Here is a 17,204-nt window from a genome sequence, read left to right as displayed (position 1 = left end):
CTAGGGACTCTAATTTGTTTTAACCCTTTTGTTTCTCATTATTTTAAATCTATATAAGCCTCCCAAAGGCTTTTGATTATCACCTGTCCTTGATGTATATCTTGGTGGTAAAATGTAATGTGGCTGGCCTGGCCAGTGCTCTGCTTGCCATGTCGGGGACCTGGGTTAGATTCCCAGTCTCTCCCGCTCTGAGGAGGGCTTGGTGAACTGAAGGGACAGCTTGCTTGGCTCCTGGTGGGGCCTCACAATGGTGCCTTGATCTGATTACGCAGCAACTTTGACAGGCTCCAATGAGAGCCTTGGCAGGAGGGTGTATGGGGAATCTCCTCAGGGGTCCTGAGGATTCTACCATCCGTTCCCTCTATGTCTGTGCTTTCTCTGGGTGAGAGGCAACCATTTATTTGTCTCTGCCTTGTGGCCCTTTTGGGCCTGACCAAGCTGTGTGTGTGATGGGTCTAGTATGAAGAGCTGTTTTCAGGTGCAAGTCTGACTCCAGAGGCACCTCTGATGTATCGGGTTTGGGGAAAGGGGCTCCTGGGAAACTGTCTATAGATCAGAGTGAGCATTCTTGCTTCTCTTCCCTGGGTTTGGGCTGACTGATTTTTGGCGAGTTAGTGTGCGTATTGGAATGTATTTGTGTGCTACAGGACGTGCAGATACTTTGCTCTTCCATTGAGGTTTCACAGTCTAAAGAATTACTGCTCCTATGGATTGCCCTCTGGAATATGTTGTATTTGTGAAATCTGCTCCAGAGACAGGTTGAAATTTTAAGATCGTGCCACTTAATGCTCCAACACTGAAAGTCAGACTTGGGGCTTGATGCCACCCGTACTAAGGGGATACCACCTGGGTGTGGACTCCATGTTAAGACATCTGTATCTTCTTCCTGTGCTGTCTCACTTTGCCAGTATTTCCAGCACTCCCAACACAACTTTATTAGCTCTCGATTACTTCCAGTGCGAAAGGGTTAAGTTCACTGTTGCCTTGCAGCTCAAAATTATGTTTGTGGATTGTTTCCTCCTCTTGATAATCTTGGCAAATTTGTCTCTCTCCCCTACCTTCAGGGTTTTTATGATGTCCTCCGCAGGAACTCTCAGCTGAGTAACTCCATAATGGAAACACTGCTGTCTCAGGTAAAGTACATTCACAGAGCAATAGAAAGATGACAGGGGAGGAAATGTGGGCTCCAGGAATTCCAAGACTGTACATAGCAAAGTGTGAGATGCAAATTCCTCAGGAAAATGTATCTTGCCTGGTCCTGATCCTATGCACTGCACAATGATTGCTCTCCAATAACTGTCCACAGAGACCTACTTACATAATAATAGTCATTGCTGTCCTCCCTTGGAGGAGGGCTCTCCGTGCCGTTGTAGAATGGATTAACTCTTCTCAACTCTGTCACACATGTCATGGTCACATCTTCCCCACCAATTGGGCAGGTGGTGGTTTCTCTGAGACATGTCAACATGTCTTCTCTTTCATGATCTGGAGAGGCCACGGCTGACTATTTCCACCACTCCCAACCCTGCCAGTACACCAATTTGAGACTAGACCCAGAATTGAAGCTGGGCAGCTGCAAGGCAGTAGGGGCCTGTCAATGGGAGCCTGATGCTACAGACTTTTCTTTTGCCCTGGTGTATCGCCTCCCAGGGGCACACCTCTGTCCCTCTCCGCTCTGACTTCAGCACTGCTCCTAGCTTGCCTGTTCCCTTGTAGTGTGCGAAGCAATCTAAACTTATTAGGCTGGATTTTCAGCTATGGCCTCTCATTTTTCAGGCTCAATATCTCACTTGTAATTAATTGTGGACACTACTGTTAGCACTTAAATAACTAACTACCTTTGTGCACCACCCCAGATGTGTGATTGACTGTGCCTGTAGTTCATTGTAGGTGCAGAATTACAGGGGCAATTATTTACATCCACTGATGCAGGAGTGGGTGATGTTGCAAACCTCTCTAGTCATTAACTGTCAGCTTTGAAGAGGTAAAATGCTAGTGTTGCTGCATGTAGGTAACCAAGGGAACAGTGAGCGCCCTTAAACATAGCTGCAACAAGACTACATAAATCAACACCATTTGTGGTCCTTGCTCTTAGAGGATTAAAGTTCGCTTCTAGTTCAGGGATGTATGAGCTGCCGAAGAGGGGCCTCTAATGAGTGGTATGGCAGGTGTATGTTATGCTAATGGCTCAATTACTTACATGGTCCTCAGTCCCTCACAGTCTTTAATGTGAGGTATGGAAATATTTGTACTTAATTTTACAGATGGGGAACTGAGAGGCACAGAGACTAAGTGACTAGCTATTTTTTTTTTTATTCCTTGTTTTTTGTGGCAGATAAAGCGATACTATGAGCCCGAACCAGACCTGCTTCCCCCACTGAAACTTGAGGGATGTATCGTGGCTCAAGGAGACCAAATATTTCTGCAGGAACCACTGGTAAGAGATATACAGTCTATTCCACTCTTTAAAGCTCACTCATTCCATTGGCTTTTAGGTTTGCAGTTGACTGACTCAGGTCACTCCCTCTTTCTCATTAAGCTCAGCCCCTGCAGGCTTGGAGAGTTGGAGACCAGGACTGGAAACTGAATCCAGTTCTTCTGCAGTGAACTTGGGCAGGTGACGTCACTTCTTCTGCCAAAGCTTTCCCATCAATAAAATGGAAATAATATCCATGATGTTATGGTGCTTACTTCATTAATGTTTCTAAAGTGCTTTGATAGCCCTGGATGGAAGGAGCCATAGCAATAATGTGGTTCTGCTGCCGTTATCCTCTACTGAGCCAGTCCCATTCTTGTCTCCTGCAGCTTAGCACCAAGTAGTACAGAAGCAAAGGAAAGGAGTCTGTCTCTTCTCTTCTGATCTCGCTCCCTCAGCATGCATTTCCCTCCCTTCCTAATCTGAGGACAGATTGGAGATCTCCAAAAATTCACAGGGTTTCAAAGGGGCCAAATTCAAATCCAGCCCTTAGCTTTTTTTCCTGAAGAATCTTCCATTCCATGCTGAGGGAGGTGTGACTGGGAAGAGACCAGAAGCCTCAGAAATGGTGAAGAAACCCCTTTGAAATCTGTTGTCCACACTCTTATCTAATATCCCTTAAATAATTCAGATATAGGTTGAACAGCAAGCCATGTGACAGTGGGTGGCAGCTATGATGTAGGACTGCAGGTAATGAGGTAGGTGAGCTGAGAACGTGCACTGAGGGATCCTCTGTTGGAATTCAGAGTATATTGCATTGTTCGAAGTTCAGATGTGAGGTTATGGGACCACAGCACTTCTGTTTTAAAGCCTCAGCTGTGAGTGAGAAACGCTCGTTCCCATAGGTTATGAACTTCTGAAGCACGTTGTTGTGGCTTTTCCGCCTCTGGCTATAGTGCTCCAGCCTGTTGCTGTGGAGAATCCTGTTCCATTGCACCAGTCTCCCTCTGTCCAGCTAGAAGGTTTGGAATGATCCCACTGACTAAGCCCTTGTTAGCACAGTGAATTATAATATCCTGTGTGACTGCTTTTTTCAGGCTCATCTGCTCAGCTGTATCCAGCACTGCCTAGCCTGGTACAAGAGCACCATGCAGCTGCGCCACGAAGCTGAGGAAGAAGAGGACGAGGATGACGACTATGTGGGATTCCAACAAGACCTTGAAGAGATGCTGGACTCTATCACACGGCGAATGATCAAGAGTGAACTGGAGGACTTTGAACTGGTAATTCAGATTTTCTCAGCAAGGCCAGGTGAGCAGGGAGATTCTTGATTCCTATGGGGTTTTAGAAGGGTTTTTCACTTCTTCATTTTGCCTCTTAGGATAAATCAGCAGACTTTTCTCTGTCTTCTGGCGTCGGCGTGAAGAACAATATTTATGCCATCTTGGTAATGGGAGTTTGTGAGGTCCTGATTGAGTATAACTTTAACATAGGGAATTTCAGGTAAGGTGTCAAGTCCTATCCTTCAGAACACTCACCCACTGGTGAAGTTAAGAGGAATTCATTAGCTATTCAGTATGTCTGGGACAATGTCTTCAGTGTACCTTGCAAGTATAGCACAGCGCCACCAACTGTAACAGGGGAACAGTGAATGACTTCTCATAGCTCATTCCCTGCACATCGTGGTGCAAATCTACACCTAACCTTAAGGAGAGTTTTTTGTTTTGAACATCACTGTACTTGTCATTATCACAGTTCACTAGGATTTTGAAACAAGGGAAGTGGCCAAGCCAGTATGGACTGGGTGGGACCTGAGCTGTGTATTGGAAGGATAGGGAGCTTCATACATCATCTGGAAAGTATCTTCTCTAACTGGATTAATAAAAGTTCCCATGAAGAAATTGTAGCATTTTGGTCTCTATTATCAGTGTTTTTTACCACCTTCTTGTGATGTTGCAGCAAGAACAAGTTTGAGGATGTTCTAGGCCTGTTTAAGTGTTACAGCAAACTCTCCGAGATCCTGAAGGAAAAAGCTGGGAAGAACAAGTTATCCTTGGCCAATAAAACAGCCCGAAGCTTCCTTTCCATGAGCTTCATATCCACTCTACTCACAGCTTTGTTCAGGTGAAACTGTCACAGCCTGTTTATCTCTGACTTGTATATTACCTTAAACTCACTTCTGTGGTGTTTGTAGGTTGCCTACCTTTTTGAGCAGTACACACTGCACACACACAGGGGGTGCAGCATGTCACTTCTGCACACAGTACACTTGGAGCACTCTCCAGACCAGCCTGGAGCTGTGCAGATTGGCCGCCTCATGACCCTCAGTCCTGATCTGTAGTTCCTCCTGCTACTCCTTTCCTGGGCCACACTTCAACTGTATCAGTGCCCCTTAATGCTGACCTGGAGGGCCTCTGATGTTCCAGTCCTAGGCCATCCCCCACCCTCGGAATACCAGTGACCCTCAGTCCTGACATGCAGCACCCCATGCTGTTCTGGCTCTTGGCCTCTACTGAGCAGACTGCCACTTGTACTCAACTGGGGATATGAGTGAGGTTGAAGAGGCTGTTAAAATTCTGTTTTTTGGATATTTGCTCCAAGTGGCTTAAATGAAGAACTGGACTATGTTGCTTCCTCCCTGGAGAGGATTTTGCTGTTGGGCTGGAGACTCAATTTATTTCTTTTAAATGAAAGTTCAGATTCTGAAGCACATTTATGTGGCAAATTAAAAAAGAACAGTTACATAGATACACAGTTACATTCCACACAGGGCCCTGTGTGACCCACCAAAGGTGCGCTCTGGTGTGCCAAGATGAAATGCTTATAGGCTAGCCCTCTGCATTACATTAAGGTGTGTCCCTAGACTCAGAGGTGTTTTTAAAATGTTCATATGACTCTTCAGGGATAGTGCCCAAAGCCATGAGGAGAGCTTGGCTGTTCTGCGCTCCAGCAGTGAATTCATGCGTTACGCTGTCAGTGTAGCACTGCAGAAGGTGCAACAGCTGGAGGAGACGGGTCAAACAGATGGACCTGATGGCCAGAATCCAGAGAAGATGTTCCAAACCCTCTGCAAAATTACTCGGTGAGTTTCTGTGTCGCTTGGAGACTTGAATGCTGGACTGCAAATATGTTGGTTTTTTTGAACACCTGAAACTCTCATGTAAAAGTCTGAAAGGGCAATAGTCAGTGGCAATTGTTTGAAACTGTAATTAGCACCAAATTATAACAAAATTGCCTCCTGTGTTCCTGAGACATCTGAGCAGCAGACACCTTGATTTCTCCATCAAAATGAGTGATAAACCAAGTAGCATAATGAGAGAGATGGAAGAGCCATTCCCTGTAAAACCGAGCTAACTTCTGGTAGTTAATTTGTTACTCACAGTAGGAAACTAGAATGGCTACAGACCAGACTTCTCAGGCCTTTGGGAGGCAATTTAGTTTGAACCCCGCTCCAGTTACAGTTTGAAATAGTTACATGTGAAAGAGGAGTTCACTTTTAGCCAAACATTGGCTGTTTCCCTTTGAGTTTAAAGCCTTAGTCCTGTATCTTCCTCAATCCTCTGATGGTAGAAAGTAGATGACAATCTAATACCACTCTGATTAGAAGTCACTTTTGTGTAATATAAATTTACATGCTACACAAACATCAAGAAAGAAAGAAACGCATTCAGTTCTAAAGAACCTATAGTCTCTGTCTGATCCTGCAAGCTCCTCCTTGTGCAAATAATCCTTACCCATGTCAATAGTTGTATTGAAGCCAATAGAATTACACGTGTTAGCTAAGAACTATCCATCTGAATAAAGGAGTTTTCATGATCAGGCTGTAAGATAAACCAGAGAAGGGTCATCATGGCAGGTAAAGGATTGTGGAGAGAGAAATGGCTGGAAGAAGGGGAAAGAAGATTCTTGGTGGTTGAGAACAGGAAGACTCTTACATTACAGGTCCCCCTCAGACCAAACACTTCTCATTCTTCAAGACTTCTCTATTTAGTTTCTCTTTTCCGTACATTCTCCATCTTATTTACATAGAGCCCAATACAGATATCTGGCCCATCAAAAACACAAACTGTAGGGAGACAAAGTCCTTGTGGTAAGTTGCGTAAGTCTAATTGACAAATATGACACCAGTGATAAAGGTTCAGACATGGGGAGGGGGCACACTGAGCCAGTGAGGGAGGGAAGGCCATGTGAAAGGGAGTGAGTTTTTAAAGAGGGATTTGAAGTAGGAGCAGGAAGTCAATAGGCACATGGGGGGAAGGAAGAATAAAATGATCAGATGGGTCAAACAGGAAGAATGCATAGAAAACAATGGCTGTGAAGCTTGTATCAAAACGAATTCTGCCTTTAAAATGACTCTCTTCCCGTTCAATTGTACTAAAAAAAGATCCAGCCTGTAGAGTCCAGAACTGATTCTATTCCAGTTTTTGTGCTGTGCAACCAACTATGCTAGAACATGTGAACTAACTCCCCACCCACCCCTTACAGGGTCCTGTTATGGAGATACACTTCAATTCCAACTGCAGTCGAAGAGTCTGGGAAGAAGAAGGGCAAGAGTATCTCACTGCTGTGCTTGGAGGGCTTGCTGAAGATATTTAACACAGTGCAACAGCTCTACAAGTCCAAGATCCCACAGTTTCTACGGGCATTGGGTAGGCACTTTGGCTGTGACAGAACAGGTCTGCTCAGTCCTGGACTCTCACTAATGGGGCTAGATGTGCTGTGGAGGCTTTGCACAGGACCCCTGGATAAGGAGAAAGTTGACCTTATGTCATTCAGAAGTGATGCTGGTCACTGAGCTCCAGCTGGCTTTCCTTGCCTCAGGCCAGTCCGAGAAATGTGAGGGCTCAATAGAAGCAAGCAAATAGTCTCTGTTGGCAGAGCATGACTGGAGGTCTGGCATGGTACCTTCCTGTTTGAAATCCTGCCTTGAACCATCCTTTTTGCCCTCCACAATTCTCCAGTATGTTTTCCTCAGACTTGTGGCCTTTACCACCACCGCAAAGGAGAATGTGCGTGCATGCTTGTGTATGTGTCTGTACTAAATCCTGTATGCTGGACTCAGCACTTAACTCATCATCTCTCTCTCTCTCTCTCTCTCTCTCAGATATTGCTAATGATGATGCAGAGGAAGAGGAAGATATTAACGTCACCGAGAAAGCTGCCTTTCAGATCCGACAGTTTCAGGTAAATAGCAGAAATGTCACTGTGGGTAGCGAGTGGTCTCAAAGCATGAAAGCAACTCTAGGGACCAAAGGTACAATCCACACCTCAGTGAATATTGTAAGAGCCTTACTAAAGTAGAAATTAGCTGTTGGTTAACAGCTTGTAACAAAATCAGATGCTCACGGATATGTTCTAAAAGCATCTTGATTATCTCTGTAAGAAATTCTGCTCTCCTTCAGTGTTGGTGCTGCCTATGCTGGGGGGGGGGGGCTGCTGATTTCTTTACATGCCCCAGTCTCAGAGGCTTTTGGTTCCTTGCCTCCTAAAATGACCCAGGCATGCATATGTACTGGATTCTGTCCTTCCTTCCCATGATCAGAGGTCTCTGGTGAACCAGCTCAGCAGTGCTGGCGATGACTTCAACAGCAAGGAAGCCCTATCACTTGTGACCATTATCTCCACTTTGTCCAAGCTACTGGAGCCCTCCTCTCCACAGGTACTTAGCAGAGCTGTTAGTGATTGGTGAGAATGTGTGTGGTGCTGGCACTAGTGGGGTCTGAACACCCATGATACACGGGGAGAGGGTAGTCAGCTTGGTTTGATTGCAGACCCCCAGATGGTGACAGGAAGATTTTTGAAATGCTCATTCCCCTGTGTGCTTGCAAGCAGACCAAACGCTGCCAGGATAACTGGCAGCCAAACTTTAGCCTACAATACTGAATGTCTTCAGGAATGCCACGTTTTAGGAAGGCTAAATTAATGAGGGAGCAGTAGCACTGGCTGGAGCCATAGTGTAGGCAGATGCTGTACATGCTTCCCTGTGATACCTCTGCTAATTCTCCTTTATTATTTGTATTGCGCTACCACCTAGAGCCCCTACCCCTATTGTGCTGGGTGCTGTGCAGTTGTGACAGAGAGACAGCCCCCTCCCCCCCATCCTGATCGCCATCCTCCTGCTATGCCAGTCCAGACCCCTTGCACAGCTCTGCCAGTGCACCCTTAATCCTGACCTGCAGCAATCCCTGCCCTTCTGCAGAAGTCCTGGCCCCTTCCTACACACACCTCAAGCCTGGACTACAGTATCCCTGCTACCTGGCCTCCTGACTAGTAGCTACTAATCATGCCAAACTGTGGTGTTTCTTCTATATGGGTACAGATCCACTGGGGGCCCCTCTAGCCCCATCTCTTCAAGGAAGAATGGTTGAGGGGTTAACCCCTCTAACACATACATACAACATTTAAAGGGCTATAGTAAGGGAGACCAAATTTTACCCAGCCAACGGCGAAATTGAAAATTTGCCAGGAACAAGAAGGCCTCACCTACTTTGGAGTAAATGGAGTAGACTGTAGTTACTCTTCTCTTCAGTAAGAGGCTGTGTCCAGGGGAGACCACAGACCCTCATGTGCAAAGCATCGTCTTGAAACAAGCATCTACCACTCTTCACTAGGTGTAGAACTCCACAGACCCTGTCTGGGCATCTTTCTGCTAGAGGTGCCTCTGTTGGTTTCCATGGATGGTTGGTTACCGTTGTGCTGAGCGTATTTCTTGAAATCAGACTGATTTTCTTCAGTTTAGCATTGTCTTTGTGACTGCATTCATGTAAAACCCTTTTTCCCTTGTGTAGTTCATACAGCTGTTCTCTTGGACAGTCAAGATTTGCAAGGAAAACAGTCTGGGTGAGTAAGATTTTTGGAGTAAATTCAGACTTGAGGTACTAATGTCAATGGAGTTGCATCTGCTCACACTAGATCTGAATTTGGGCCTTTGATACTGTGCTCCGAGTTCCTCTTCCGTTCATCCTTTTGATGGGTTCAAGCTCAAAGCCTTGTTTTACTGACAAATGCAATGGATTTGCAGATAATAGTACGGGATGTGCTAGGGCCACTTCAGAGTTGTCTTCTGTGGTGCTAGCCGGCTGAATGTTGGGTGGGTATCTTTCATTTCACCTCCCTCCCCTCTTCAGCTGCCTAGGACTGGATTTTGTTCTGTAAAGATAGCCACTGTTCTCGGACTTGGTGTCCCAGCTTATGGTCACTCAACTGCTTGCTGATGACTAGAAATTCCAACATCTCCCCCTTTAACTTGCAGTGCAATAGCATTTGCTTCCTAGTCACCATTCCCCTATGAGCTGAAGGGTCCAATCTACCTCATTCCCCCTTGAAGTATATATTATTTGAAATACCTCATGTCTCTTAACTTCCTGATCTGACTAATCATAAGCTAAGGGGACTGGGCAGGGACGTAGGGTCAGAGCTAAGGCTGTTTGTGGAACCTTAACTTTAAATTGCCTGACTTCCAAGCTCCTCTTTTGTAACTACAGTGTTTTAACAGGGGTTTAATGCAGTGTGTCTCTGTACCGCCTAAGCTGTCTCTCTCTCCTGAAATGTAGGCTACAGTAAAATGCATGCTTGATCTCATCCTTGCAGGATGACTGACAGTCCTTGAAAAGCCAGTGGAGTGTCATGGTTGGTGACTGTCATTTCCTCTCCTTTCTTGCAGAGGATTCCCCTTGCTGTAAGGGTTTGCTGACCCTGCTTTTCAATCTCCACGTTCTCTACAAGAGCCCTGTCGGCCTGCTGCGTGAGCTCGCCCAGGATATCCACGCTCATCTTGGAGACATAGATCAGGTGTGGGCCAGAACCCCAGCTCTCCGTGTAAGCTTAGCATCGCCTGGTGCTGCGAAGGCCGAGGAGGAGTGTGTCTGAGCACTCCATCCCTGGAAGAAGCCCCAAATACATGCAGCATGTGACTGAATCCAAAGATTTGATTATCAGAGAGTCTCTCTTTCCCCACAGGATATGGAAGTGGAGAATCCATCACATTTTGCTATTGTGAACATCAAGACAGCAGCCCCTACTGCCTGTGTGAGTTGGAACAGTATATGTAAGACCTAGTCTCTGCTACTACTATGCAGCTGGTGCCAAGACTCACCTTGGTACATGTGGGTTGCAGAACTCCTAATGTGCTAAACTATGTTCCAAAAACCTGTTTTGCTTTCTCTTTTTTCCTTAGCTGCTGGTCCTGGCTCAAGCAGAGAAGGTCCTTGAAGAGGTGGATTGGCTGATCAAGAAGCTTAAGAACCACTTGGTATTGGAGACACCAGGTAATGAAATGGCCCTCTGCTCTGCAATGGCCTTAGAGCTCCACAAAAGAAAGACAGAGATAGATAGCAAGGAAACACCTCACTGTTTTGAACAGCCAACTTACTAAGATGGCTTCTTGACATAGATGGTGAAGGCGCCTCCCTTGTGCTGGTCCCAGGAGGGAAATGTAAGAGTTGTCAATCGTTACATGGATTCATCCCACACACATACTCTCCCTCTCTCTCTCCCCGCCCTCCTTTCACATGAAGATGGACATTTGTATTTTGCCATCTTAGTATTGTGTTGATTGCTGGGAACTGGGTTTTGGGATAAATATTTGCAGGCTGCATGTGACTTCAGGAGAAAGCTGCTTGTCTAATTGTGGTGGGGAGGAGCAGGAAGGGTCACTGGACTGAACCTATATATCCAATGGCAGGGCACAAGGGGCTACTGCTAGCTCACTGACCAGAGCAGATTACATTTTAGTTCTGAGAAGGGCAGAAGTGGGGGGTTTTAGCACCACTTTTAGCAAAATTTGTGCTGGTTTTTACTTCATTTCCCCCAAAGCATCAGTGTGCATGTGCTGTGGATGTACCTATCTTTTCTCTTTTTAGAAGACTCCTCTCAGGCATCAAGCCAGATCCAGTCTCTGGAGAAGGCTATAATCCTGCAGCTGGGAACGCTGCTGACAGCTTACCATGAGCTGGTGCAAACAGCCCTTCCTGCTGGGAGCTGTGTGGATACTTTGCTGAGAAGCCTGAGCAAGACTTACACTATTCTCACCTCCCTCATCAAACACGTGAGTGCTCTTGTGCTGAACTGGCAGGATGGGATTTAAACATCTCTGCCCTTTCCCCTCAACAAGCTAACAGTGGCAGCAGCTCATCTGCAGCTTGGGACTGTCAACGTGATGTGTAGTCATGCCAGTCCTCACCCTCCTCCAGTGGCAGCATGCATGAGAGTTTCCTAGCCTCTAGGTGGTGGCGGCCGCTAGCAAAGACAAAGGGTGCCTCTCTCCTGCTTAGTAGGTAAGGGCAGAGCTACGCTGCCCTTGACTGGGAGCGGCTCTTGCATGCTTTGTAATCTTGCAGGCCCCTCACTGGAGAACCATGTGCCATTCACACTGTGCAACTTCCCCCCCTCCCACATCCCATCCATGGCTTGACACCTAGGATGTAGAAATTAGCACGTAAGGACTGACCAATGGCCTATTTAGTCTGAGATGATGCTTTGGAGGAAGGCAAAGAATTCCCTATGCCCCTAAGCAGTAGTGACGTGCATGATGTGTGGGGAATGCTTCCTCTGTCCCACTGGTGACCAGCTTACACCCTGATAGTTCCTGTAACTTCCATCCTAACTAGTGTGGGCTGCAGAGGTTCTTCCTGTAAGCATTCATGCAGTGCAGTTTGGTTATTCCAAAGGCAACCTCAGAAACATCTAGCCCAGTGGTTCTCAACCAGGAGTAACTGTACGCTTGGGGGTACGCAGAGGTCTTCCAGGGGGTACATAAACTCATCTAGATATTTGCCTAGTTTTACAACAGGCTACATAAAAAGCACTAGTAAAGTTAGCACAAACTAAAATTTCATACAGACAAAATGAGAGAGTCAGCAATTTTTCAGTAATAGTGTGCTTGTGATGCTTTTGTACTTTTGTCTGATTTTGTAAGCAAGTAGTTTTTAAGTGAGGTGAAACTTGGGTGTACACAAGACAAATCAGATTCCTGAAAGGGATACAGTAGTCTGGAAAGGTTGAGAAACACTGATCTAGCCTGCACTGCAGTGAACATTCCCCTTGCTCACAGTCCCTCCTTTGCCTCCTAACATTTGCACAGGACAGGAACTTCACTTTGCTAAGTCCAAGTAAGGTGTGACTGCATCAGAGAAGGGTAACCCCTTGCCCCCTAAGTGGGGAAGCAATTAGTCCTCTGAGTACAGGGAGCCTTTCATGTTGCTTTCATCTGAATTCCCTCTCCCATGTGCTCAGTGGGACAAGGAATATCACAGAGTGAATTGCCTCCAGCCCTTGCCTGGAAAGACAAGTTTCAGAGGATCAATGGAGGTGTCTGAAGGAAGCTCACTCTCTTGTGTATTTCTTGCAGTATCTCCAAGTTTGCCGCAATGGCCTGGGCACAATTTCAGGGAGGCTGGAAAAGCTGGTGAGTGCCACCTTATTATGCTGAGGGATAAGCACACTGACTTGTTTCAGGAATAACACTGGTATCTCTGCGCCTTCATAGGTGAAGCTCTCCGGTTCCCATTTGACTCCACAGTGTTACGCCTTCATCACATATGTACAGGTAAGTGGGCTAAGTTTCCTGTGGAAATACATGCTTCAGCACTAAAGGGGAGTATCAGGAACAATGAGAAAATCAGCACTGCCTGTATTTCTGAACCCTCCATGGTGTGGCTTGAGGCTGCGATCATTCCAAGCTTCAGCTTACCCTATATAAGCATGGCAAGAGACACATTCTTCTTCAGTAATGAAGGGATTAAACTTCTGCGCAGACAGAGCAAGAATATTGATTTCAGCGTGGGAAAGGGAGGGAAGTGGCTGTGTGCTGGTCTTTAAGCCATGTATTAGATCACCTTCTATTTATATGCACGTGTGGATACTGACATGTGGCTTCTTTGGGCAAGTTTGGTATTACTATTAAGAGCAAATGGAAGAGAGATTCCAAATACAACACAGCCACACACCATATACATTAATATAATTGGCAATCTCTGCTCAAGGTGATGGCATGGGTCAGGATTAAGGTACTTTGACAGATACGTCTATGTATGGTTGAGCAAGGGGTGCTTCAGGTCAGGACCAAGGGGCATTGCCAGAGCCATGTAGGGGAGACCAGAGCTGGAATTACAGGGGGAGCTGGAGCTCAGGGTTAAGCTATGTTGGCAGAGTTGGGGGAGGAATGGGGGGAAGCTTGCATAAACACCTATCCCTGGCTCTGGCAGTGTTGTTAGCTTCTCACTTCTATAAACTTCCAAATCCCTCAGTGAGCTGTAAACATTGAACTAGTCACGTAGAGAAGACATTTGTCTGCCATGACTTGGCTGTGGGCTGTTCTTGCTAGCCCTGTGATGCTGTGCCCCGTGCTTTCTTCCTTCAGAACATCCACAGTGAAAGCCTGAGCTTTGCAGGGGAGAAGAAAAAGAAGAGAGAGGATGAAACTGCTGCAATTGCTACAGTCATGGTGAGCTTGATTCACTCCCTGTTAGAATCTGGTTGCATGCAGTGGAAATAGCAATGTTGTCGATTCTTGAGATTTTATCATGGAGCTTGTGATGGTTGGTGTTTTCTTAAAGCTCTGTCTCTGGAAGGCAGGTAAATACACCACAAACTCAGCTTTCATTTAAGTAAAAACAAAGTTTGTAGCCCTCCTGGCTGTGGAGAAAAGTTTAAAGATATGACCCAACTGCCACCCTAAAGGCTCAAAAAACAAGGCAAACAACAAAAACAGCTTTTTAATCTCATGACTTTTTGGTGCTTGACTCTTTTTTTTGAACATTTGGGGTTGGCAATACTAGCACATTTCTGTTTCAATGTGCTGACGGGCTCTTTGTGCTGTTGGAGTTTCCTGAGAAAGATGGAGCATTTCATTTGACTAAATGAGGTCAATAATTGCAATTGCAAGTGACTGAGTTGGAAAAGTGTGAACGGGAACTGGAGGGTTAGTTACACTGGTTAAAGGTGTGTGACCCTTCGTATTCATCAAAGCATTTTGCTATCCACTGTTATATTTACCAGCTGGTCAAATTTCAGACACTCCTGTGCCATTCAAGTGAACCAGTGATTTGCTGGTAAAAAGTAGTGAGGATAGCAAAGACAATGACTTCCTCACTGCTCCCTGAAGGTAAAGTGATGCTGCTAAGGACAGCAGATTTACCTGGAGCTGGATGCTGCCTCCTGGTTGGTTATTAGAAGTGAAGGTCATAACAGAAAATAAATGGAGCAGAAATGCAGAGAGTTGGAAATGGGTGCTGTCAAATGGAAAAACCCAGCTCGGGAATGGTCAGAAGAGTTCAAAGCATGGAGAAGTACCATGGAATACCTGCTCCAAAGGTGGTACTGATCCAGTCGGTTTAAAAACAATCCTGAACCTAAGTTGGCAAGGTTTGGTATGGAGTTGATACTTGGTACAGGGGAAGGGATGGTGTCAGTGGTGTAGTACTGAAGTCGTTCACTGACAATCTGGGGTTGTCTGAACCAGAGATGGGCTAGAATTACAGTAATGATGCATCATGTTCACTGAAGGCAGGATGAGAAGTAATGGATGTAATCTGCAGGAAGGGAAATTTAGATTAGCTATTAGGAAGAACTTTCTAATTCCAGGGGAGGTGGACAAACCCCTGTCAGGGATGGTCTAGGTTTACTTGGCCCTGCCTCAGCCTAAGGAGCTGGATTTGATGATCTCTCGAGGTCCCTTCCATTTCTATGACTATGTCCCTTGACATGAGAAAGTGGAGTTCTGTATAATGCCTTTAAGCAATTGGCAACTGTGGTAAATTGGTTTTAAAATCTCTTCCATTCGGTTATGGAAATCCAGACTGATGTCTGCAATTTGAGGATCAGATGAATGTGCGCATTGTTACATACCTGGGCTGCTCACACTGCATTAAGTTTACTATGGGAGCCTTCAGTGTTCACGTCCAACCTTTTTTTTTTTTTTTTTGTATTACAGGCCAAGGTGCTTCGGGAGACCAAGCCAATCCCAAACCTGATTTTTGCTATAGAGCAGTATGAGAAATTTCTTATCCACCTCTCCAAAAAGTCAAAGGTAATCTGCCCTCCTCTGCAGCAGTCTGTGGCTCTGCGTGGCTGAAGGACAGATAACATACATACAACAAAGCAACATCACTGTGAAAGGCTGCTGTACCTCTACTTGGTTTTCTAAATGAATGTTACTACAGTTGTTATCAATGCAACTGGTCATAGAAGGAATTCACCATCATGGCAACTTTCTCACAAATCCTGGCCTGACTTTCTATTCTAAATTGATGTTACATTCAGGCAGCTGGCATCAATGCAGGCACTTGGAGAAGCATACGCTTTCTGATGACTTAGCCATTTTGTATTTTCTTGTTGAGTAGAAACTGAAAGGGTTAATGCCATTGCTCTGCTCATTCATCTCAACTGCAGTGAAAGAAACATCCCTAGCCAAGGCTCTCAGCTGAGATGACATCAGGGTAATATACACATTTAGGGTTCCTGCCTACTCCCACCCCCTTAAAAAACCCATAAGGTAGGTAGCTTTGCCCATTTGAAAGTGGAGGCTAGGGATGTTGAACACACCCAGGATGGAAGAAAGGGAGTGTGAAAACAGTCTGTCACCTGGACTGCCACAGTCACACACTGTTACTGGCGGGAAGGTGACCAGGGACTCTGCCCTGGCACTAGGCAGGAGGAGCAGGCAGTGGTAGAAGGCTGCACTACAACAGGTATTAATGCTGTAGCATTCTCTCCTCGCGATCAGCCTTGAAATACTCATTGTCTTTTGGTTACGGTAGGTGAACTTGATGCAGTACATGAAGCTGAGCACCTCCCGGGACTTCCGCATCAATGCATCCACACTAGAGAGTGCGCTGCAGGAGAAGAACACTGAAGATGCTGAGAACGAACCAGACAATGACCAGGTCAGAACTCTCACAAGAGCAAGTGCCAGGGCTCATGGAGGCCACTCTCTCTGAGATCCAGCTGAGGCTGGGCTTTCCGTGTGTGTGTGAAATCAGTGTAAAGTGAGCCTGCCCTAGTTCCATCTTTAAAGGGGAATCCCTAATTTACTATCTGCCCATTTAATGAGTGAAATGGTAGAGACCCAACTCTGCCATCCCTGTAACGTGACACTGTGTTGCTTAGCCCAACACTTTGCCCTGAGCTAGTTTTCACTCAGTATGCCAGTACCAATTCAAATGAATCAGTTTAAAATAAAACGGAGACATTATAGCAGTACTTTAGAAAAGCCCACAGATTAATTCTGCTGTGTTCCCCCTAACTATTGATTTTCTAGCATGGATGGAAAAAAATCAGGTTTGCACGGCATGACTTGTGCTTTTAAACTCTTAGTGCTTCTTGGCTCTAGGACTATCAGTGTTTACAGATGTCTCTTAACTCAATGGCACTCATGCTGCATTTTACAGACTGCTCTTGGCCCAACAGACTTGTATCCAAGATGGGGGAGTGTGTGTCTTATAACAAAAACCTCAAGAGAAGCACTGCCTTATCTTGCTTTCCAGTGCTGAAGGCAGAGTAGCATATTGGCCTTCCTTAAATTCCACAGGAAAGGAATCTGTTCCCCTCTGACTGATGCATTTGTGAGAGTGCTCGAATGTCCTGCCTCTGAGAGGCTTAATCTGTTTGTTCCCTTAGGGATCTACTGTAACACAACAGTGGTCAGGGCCCTTTTGGGGTAGACACTACAAACAAAATAAGGAGGCTCCTGCCTCAGGGCTTATACTCAGTCCGATTTCCAGATAAAACAAGCATGCATTAATGGGGCTTCTAGCAGTATCTGTGTGAGGAACACTGGCCATGATGTGGA

General features: G+C 45.8%; 1 protein-coding gene across 1 annotated transcript in view; it reads left to right on the top strand.

The window, feature by feature from the left end:
• The window catches only part of FANCI (FA complementation group I), a 35,373-nt gene that overhangs the window by 16,075 nt on the left and 2,094 nt on the right, over positions 1 to 17,204 (top strand). The window contains exons 19-37 of the mRNA XM_074966469.1: positions 1,065 to 1,133; positions 2,336 to 2,437; positions 3,514 to 3,699; positions 3,798 to 3,919; positions 4,376 to 4,540; positions 5,319 to 5,498; positions 6,902 to 7,065; positions 7,521 to 7,600; positions 7,959 to 8,075; positions 9,205 to 9,256; positions 10,080 to 10,207; positions 10,376 to 10,444; positions 10,593 to 10,683; positions 11,278 to 11,462; positions 12,765 to 12,821; positions 12,903 to 12,962; positions 13,776 to 13,859; positions 15,348 to 15,443; positions 16,174 to 16,299. Of these exons, the coding sequence (XP_074822570.1) occupies positions 1,065 to 1,133; positions 2,336 to 2,437; positions 3,514 to 3,699; positions 3,798 to 3,919; positions 4,376 to 4,540; positions 5,319 to 5,498; positions 6,902 to 7,065; positions 7,521 to 7,600; positions 7,959 to 8,075; positions 9,205 to 9,256; positions 10,080 to 10,207; positions 10,376 to 10,444; positions 10,593 to 10,683; positions 11,278 to 11,462; positions 12,765 to 12,821; positions 12,903 to 12,962; positions 13,776 to 13,859; positions 15,348 to 15,443; positions 16,174 to 16,299 (2,133 nt within the window). The remainder of the gene's footprint in view (positions 1 to 1,064; positions 1,134 to 2,335; positions 2,438 to 3,513; positions 3,700 to 3,797; positions 3,920 to 4,375; positions 4,541 to 5,318; positions 5,499 to 6,901; positions 7,066 to 7,520; positions 7,601 to 7,958; positions 8,076 to 9,204; positions 9,257 to 10,079; positions 10,208 to 10,375; positions 10,445 to 10,592; positions 10,684 to 11,277; positions 11,463 to 12,764; positions 12,822 to 12,902; positions 12,963 to 13,775; positions 13,860 to 15,347; positions 15,444 to 16,173; positions 16,300 to 17,204) is intronic.

This window comes from Natator depressus, chromosome 10, assembly GCF_965152275.1.
Source record: "Natator depressus isolate rNatDep1 chromosome 10, rNatDep2.hap1, whole genome shotgun sequence".
In the NCBI taxonomy this organism is placed as follows: domain Eukaryota; kingdom Metazoa; phylum Chordata; order Testudines; family Cheloniidae; genus Natator; species Natator depressus.
The sequence above is the reverse complement of the archived record's forward strand: the minus strand, read 5'-3'. Positions and strand labels throughout refer to the sequence as shown.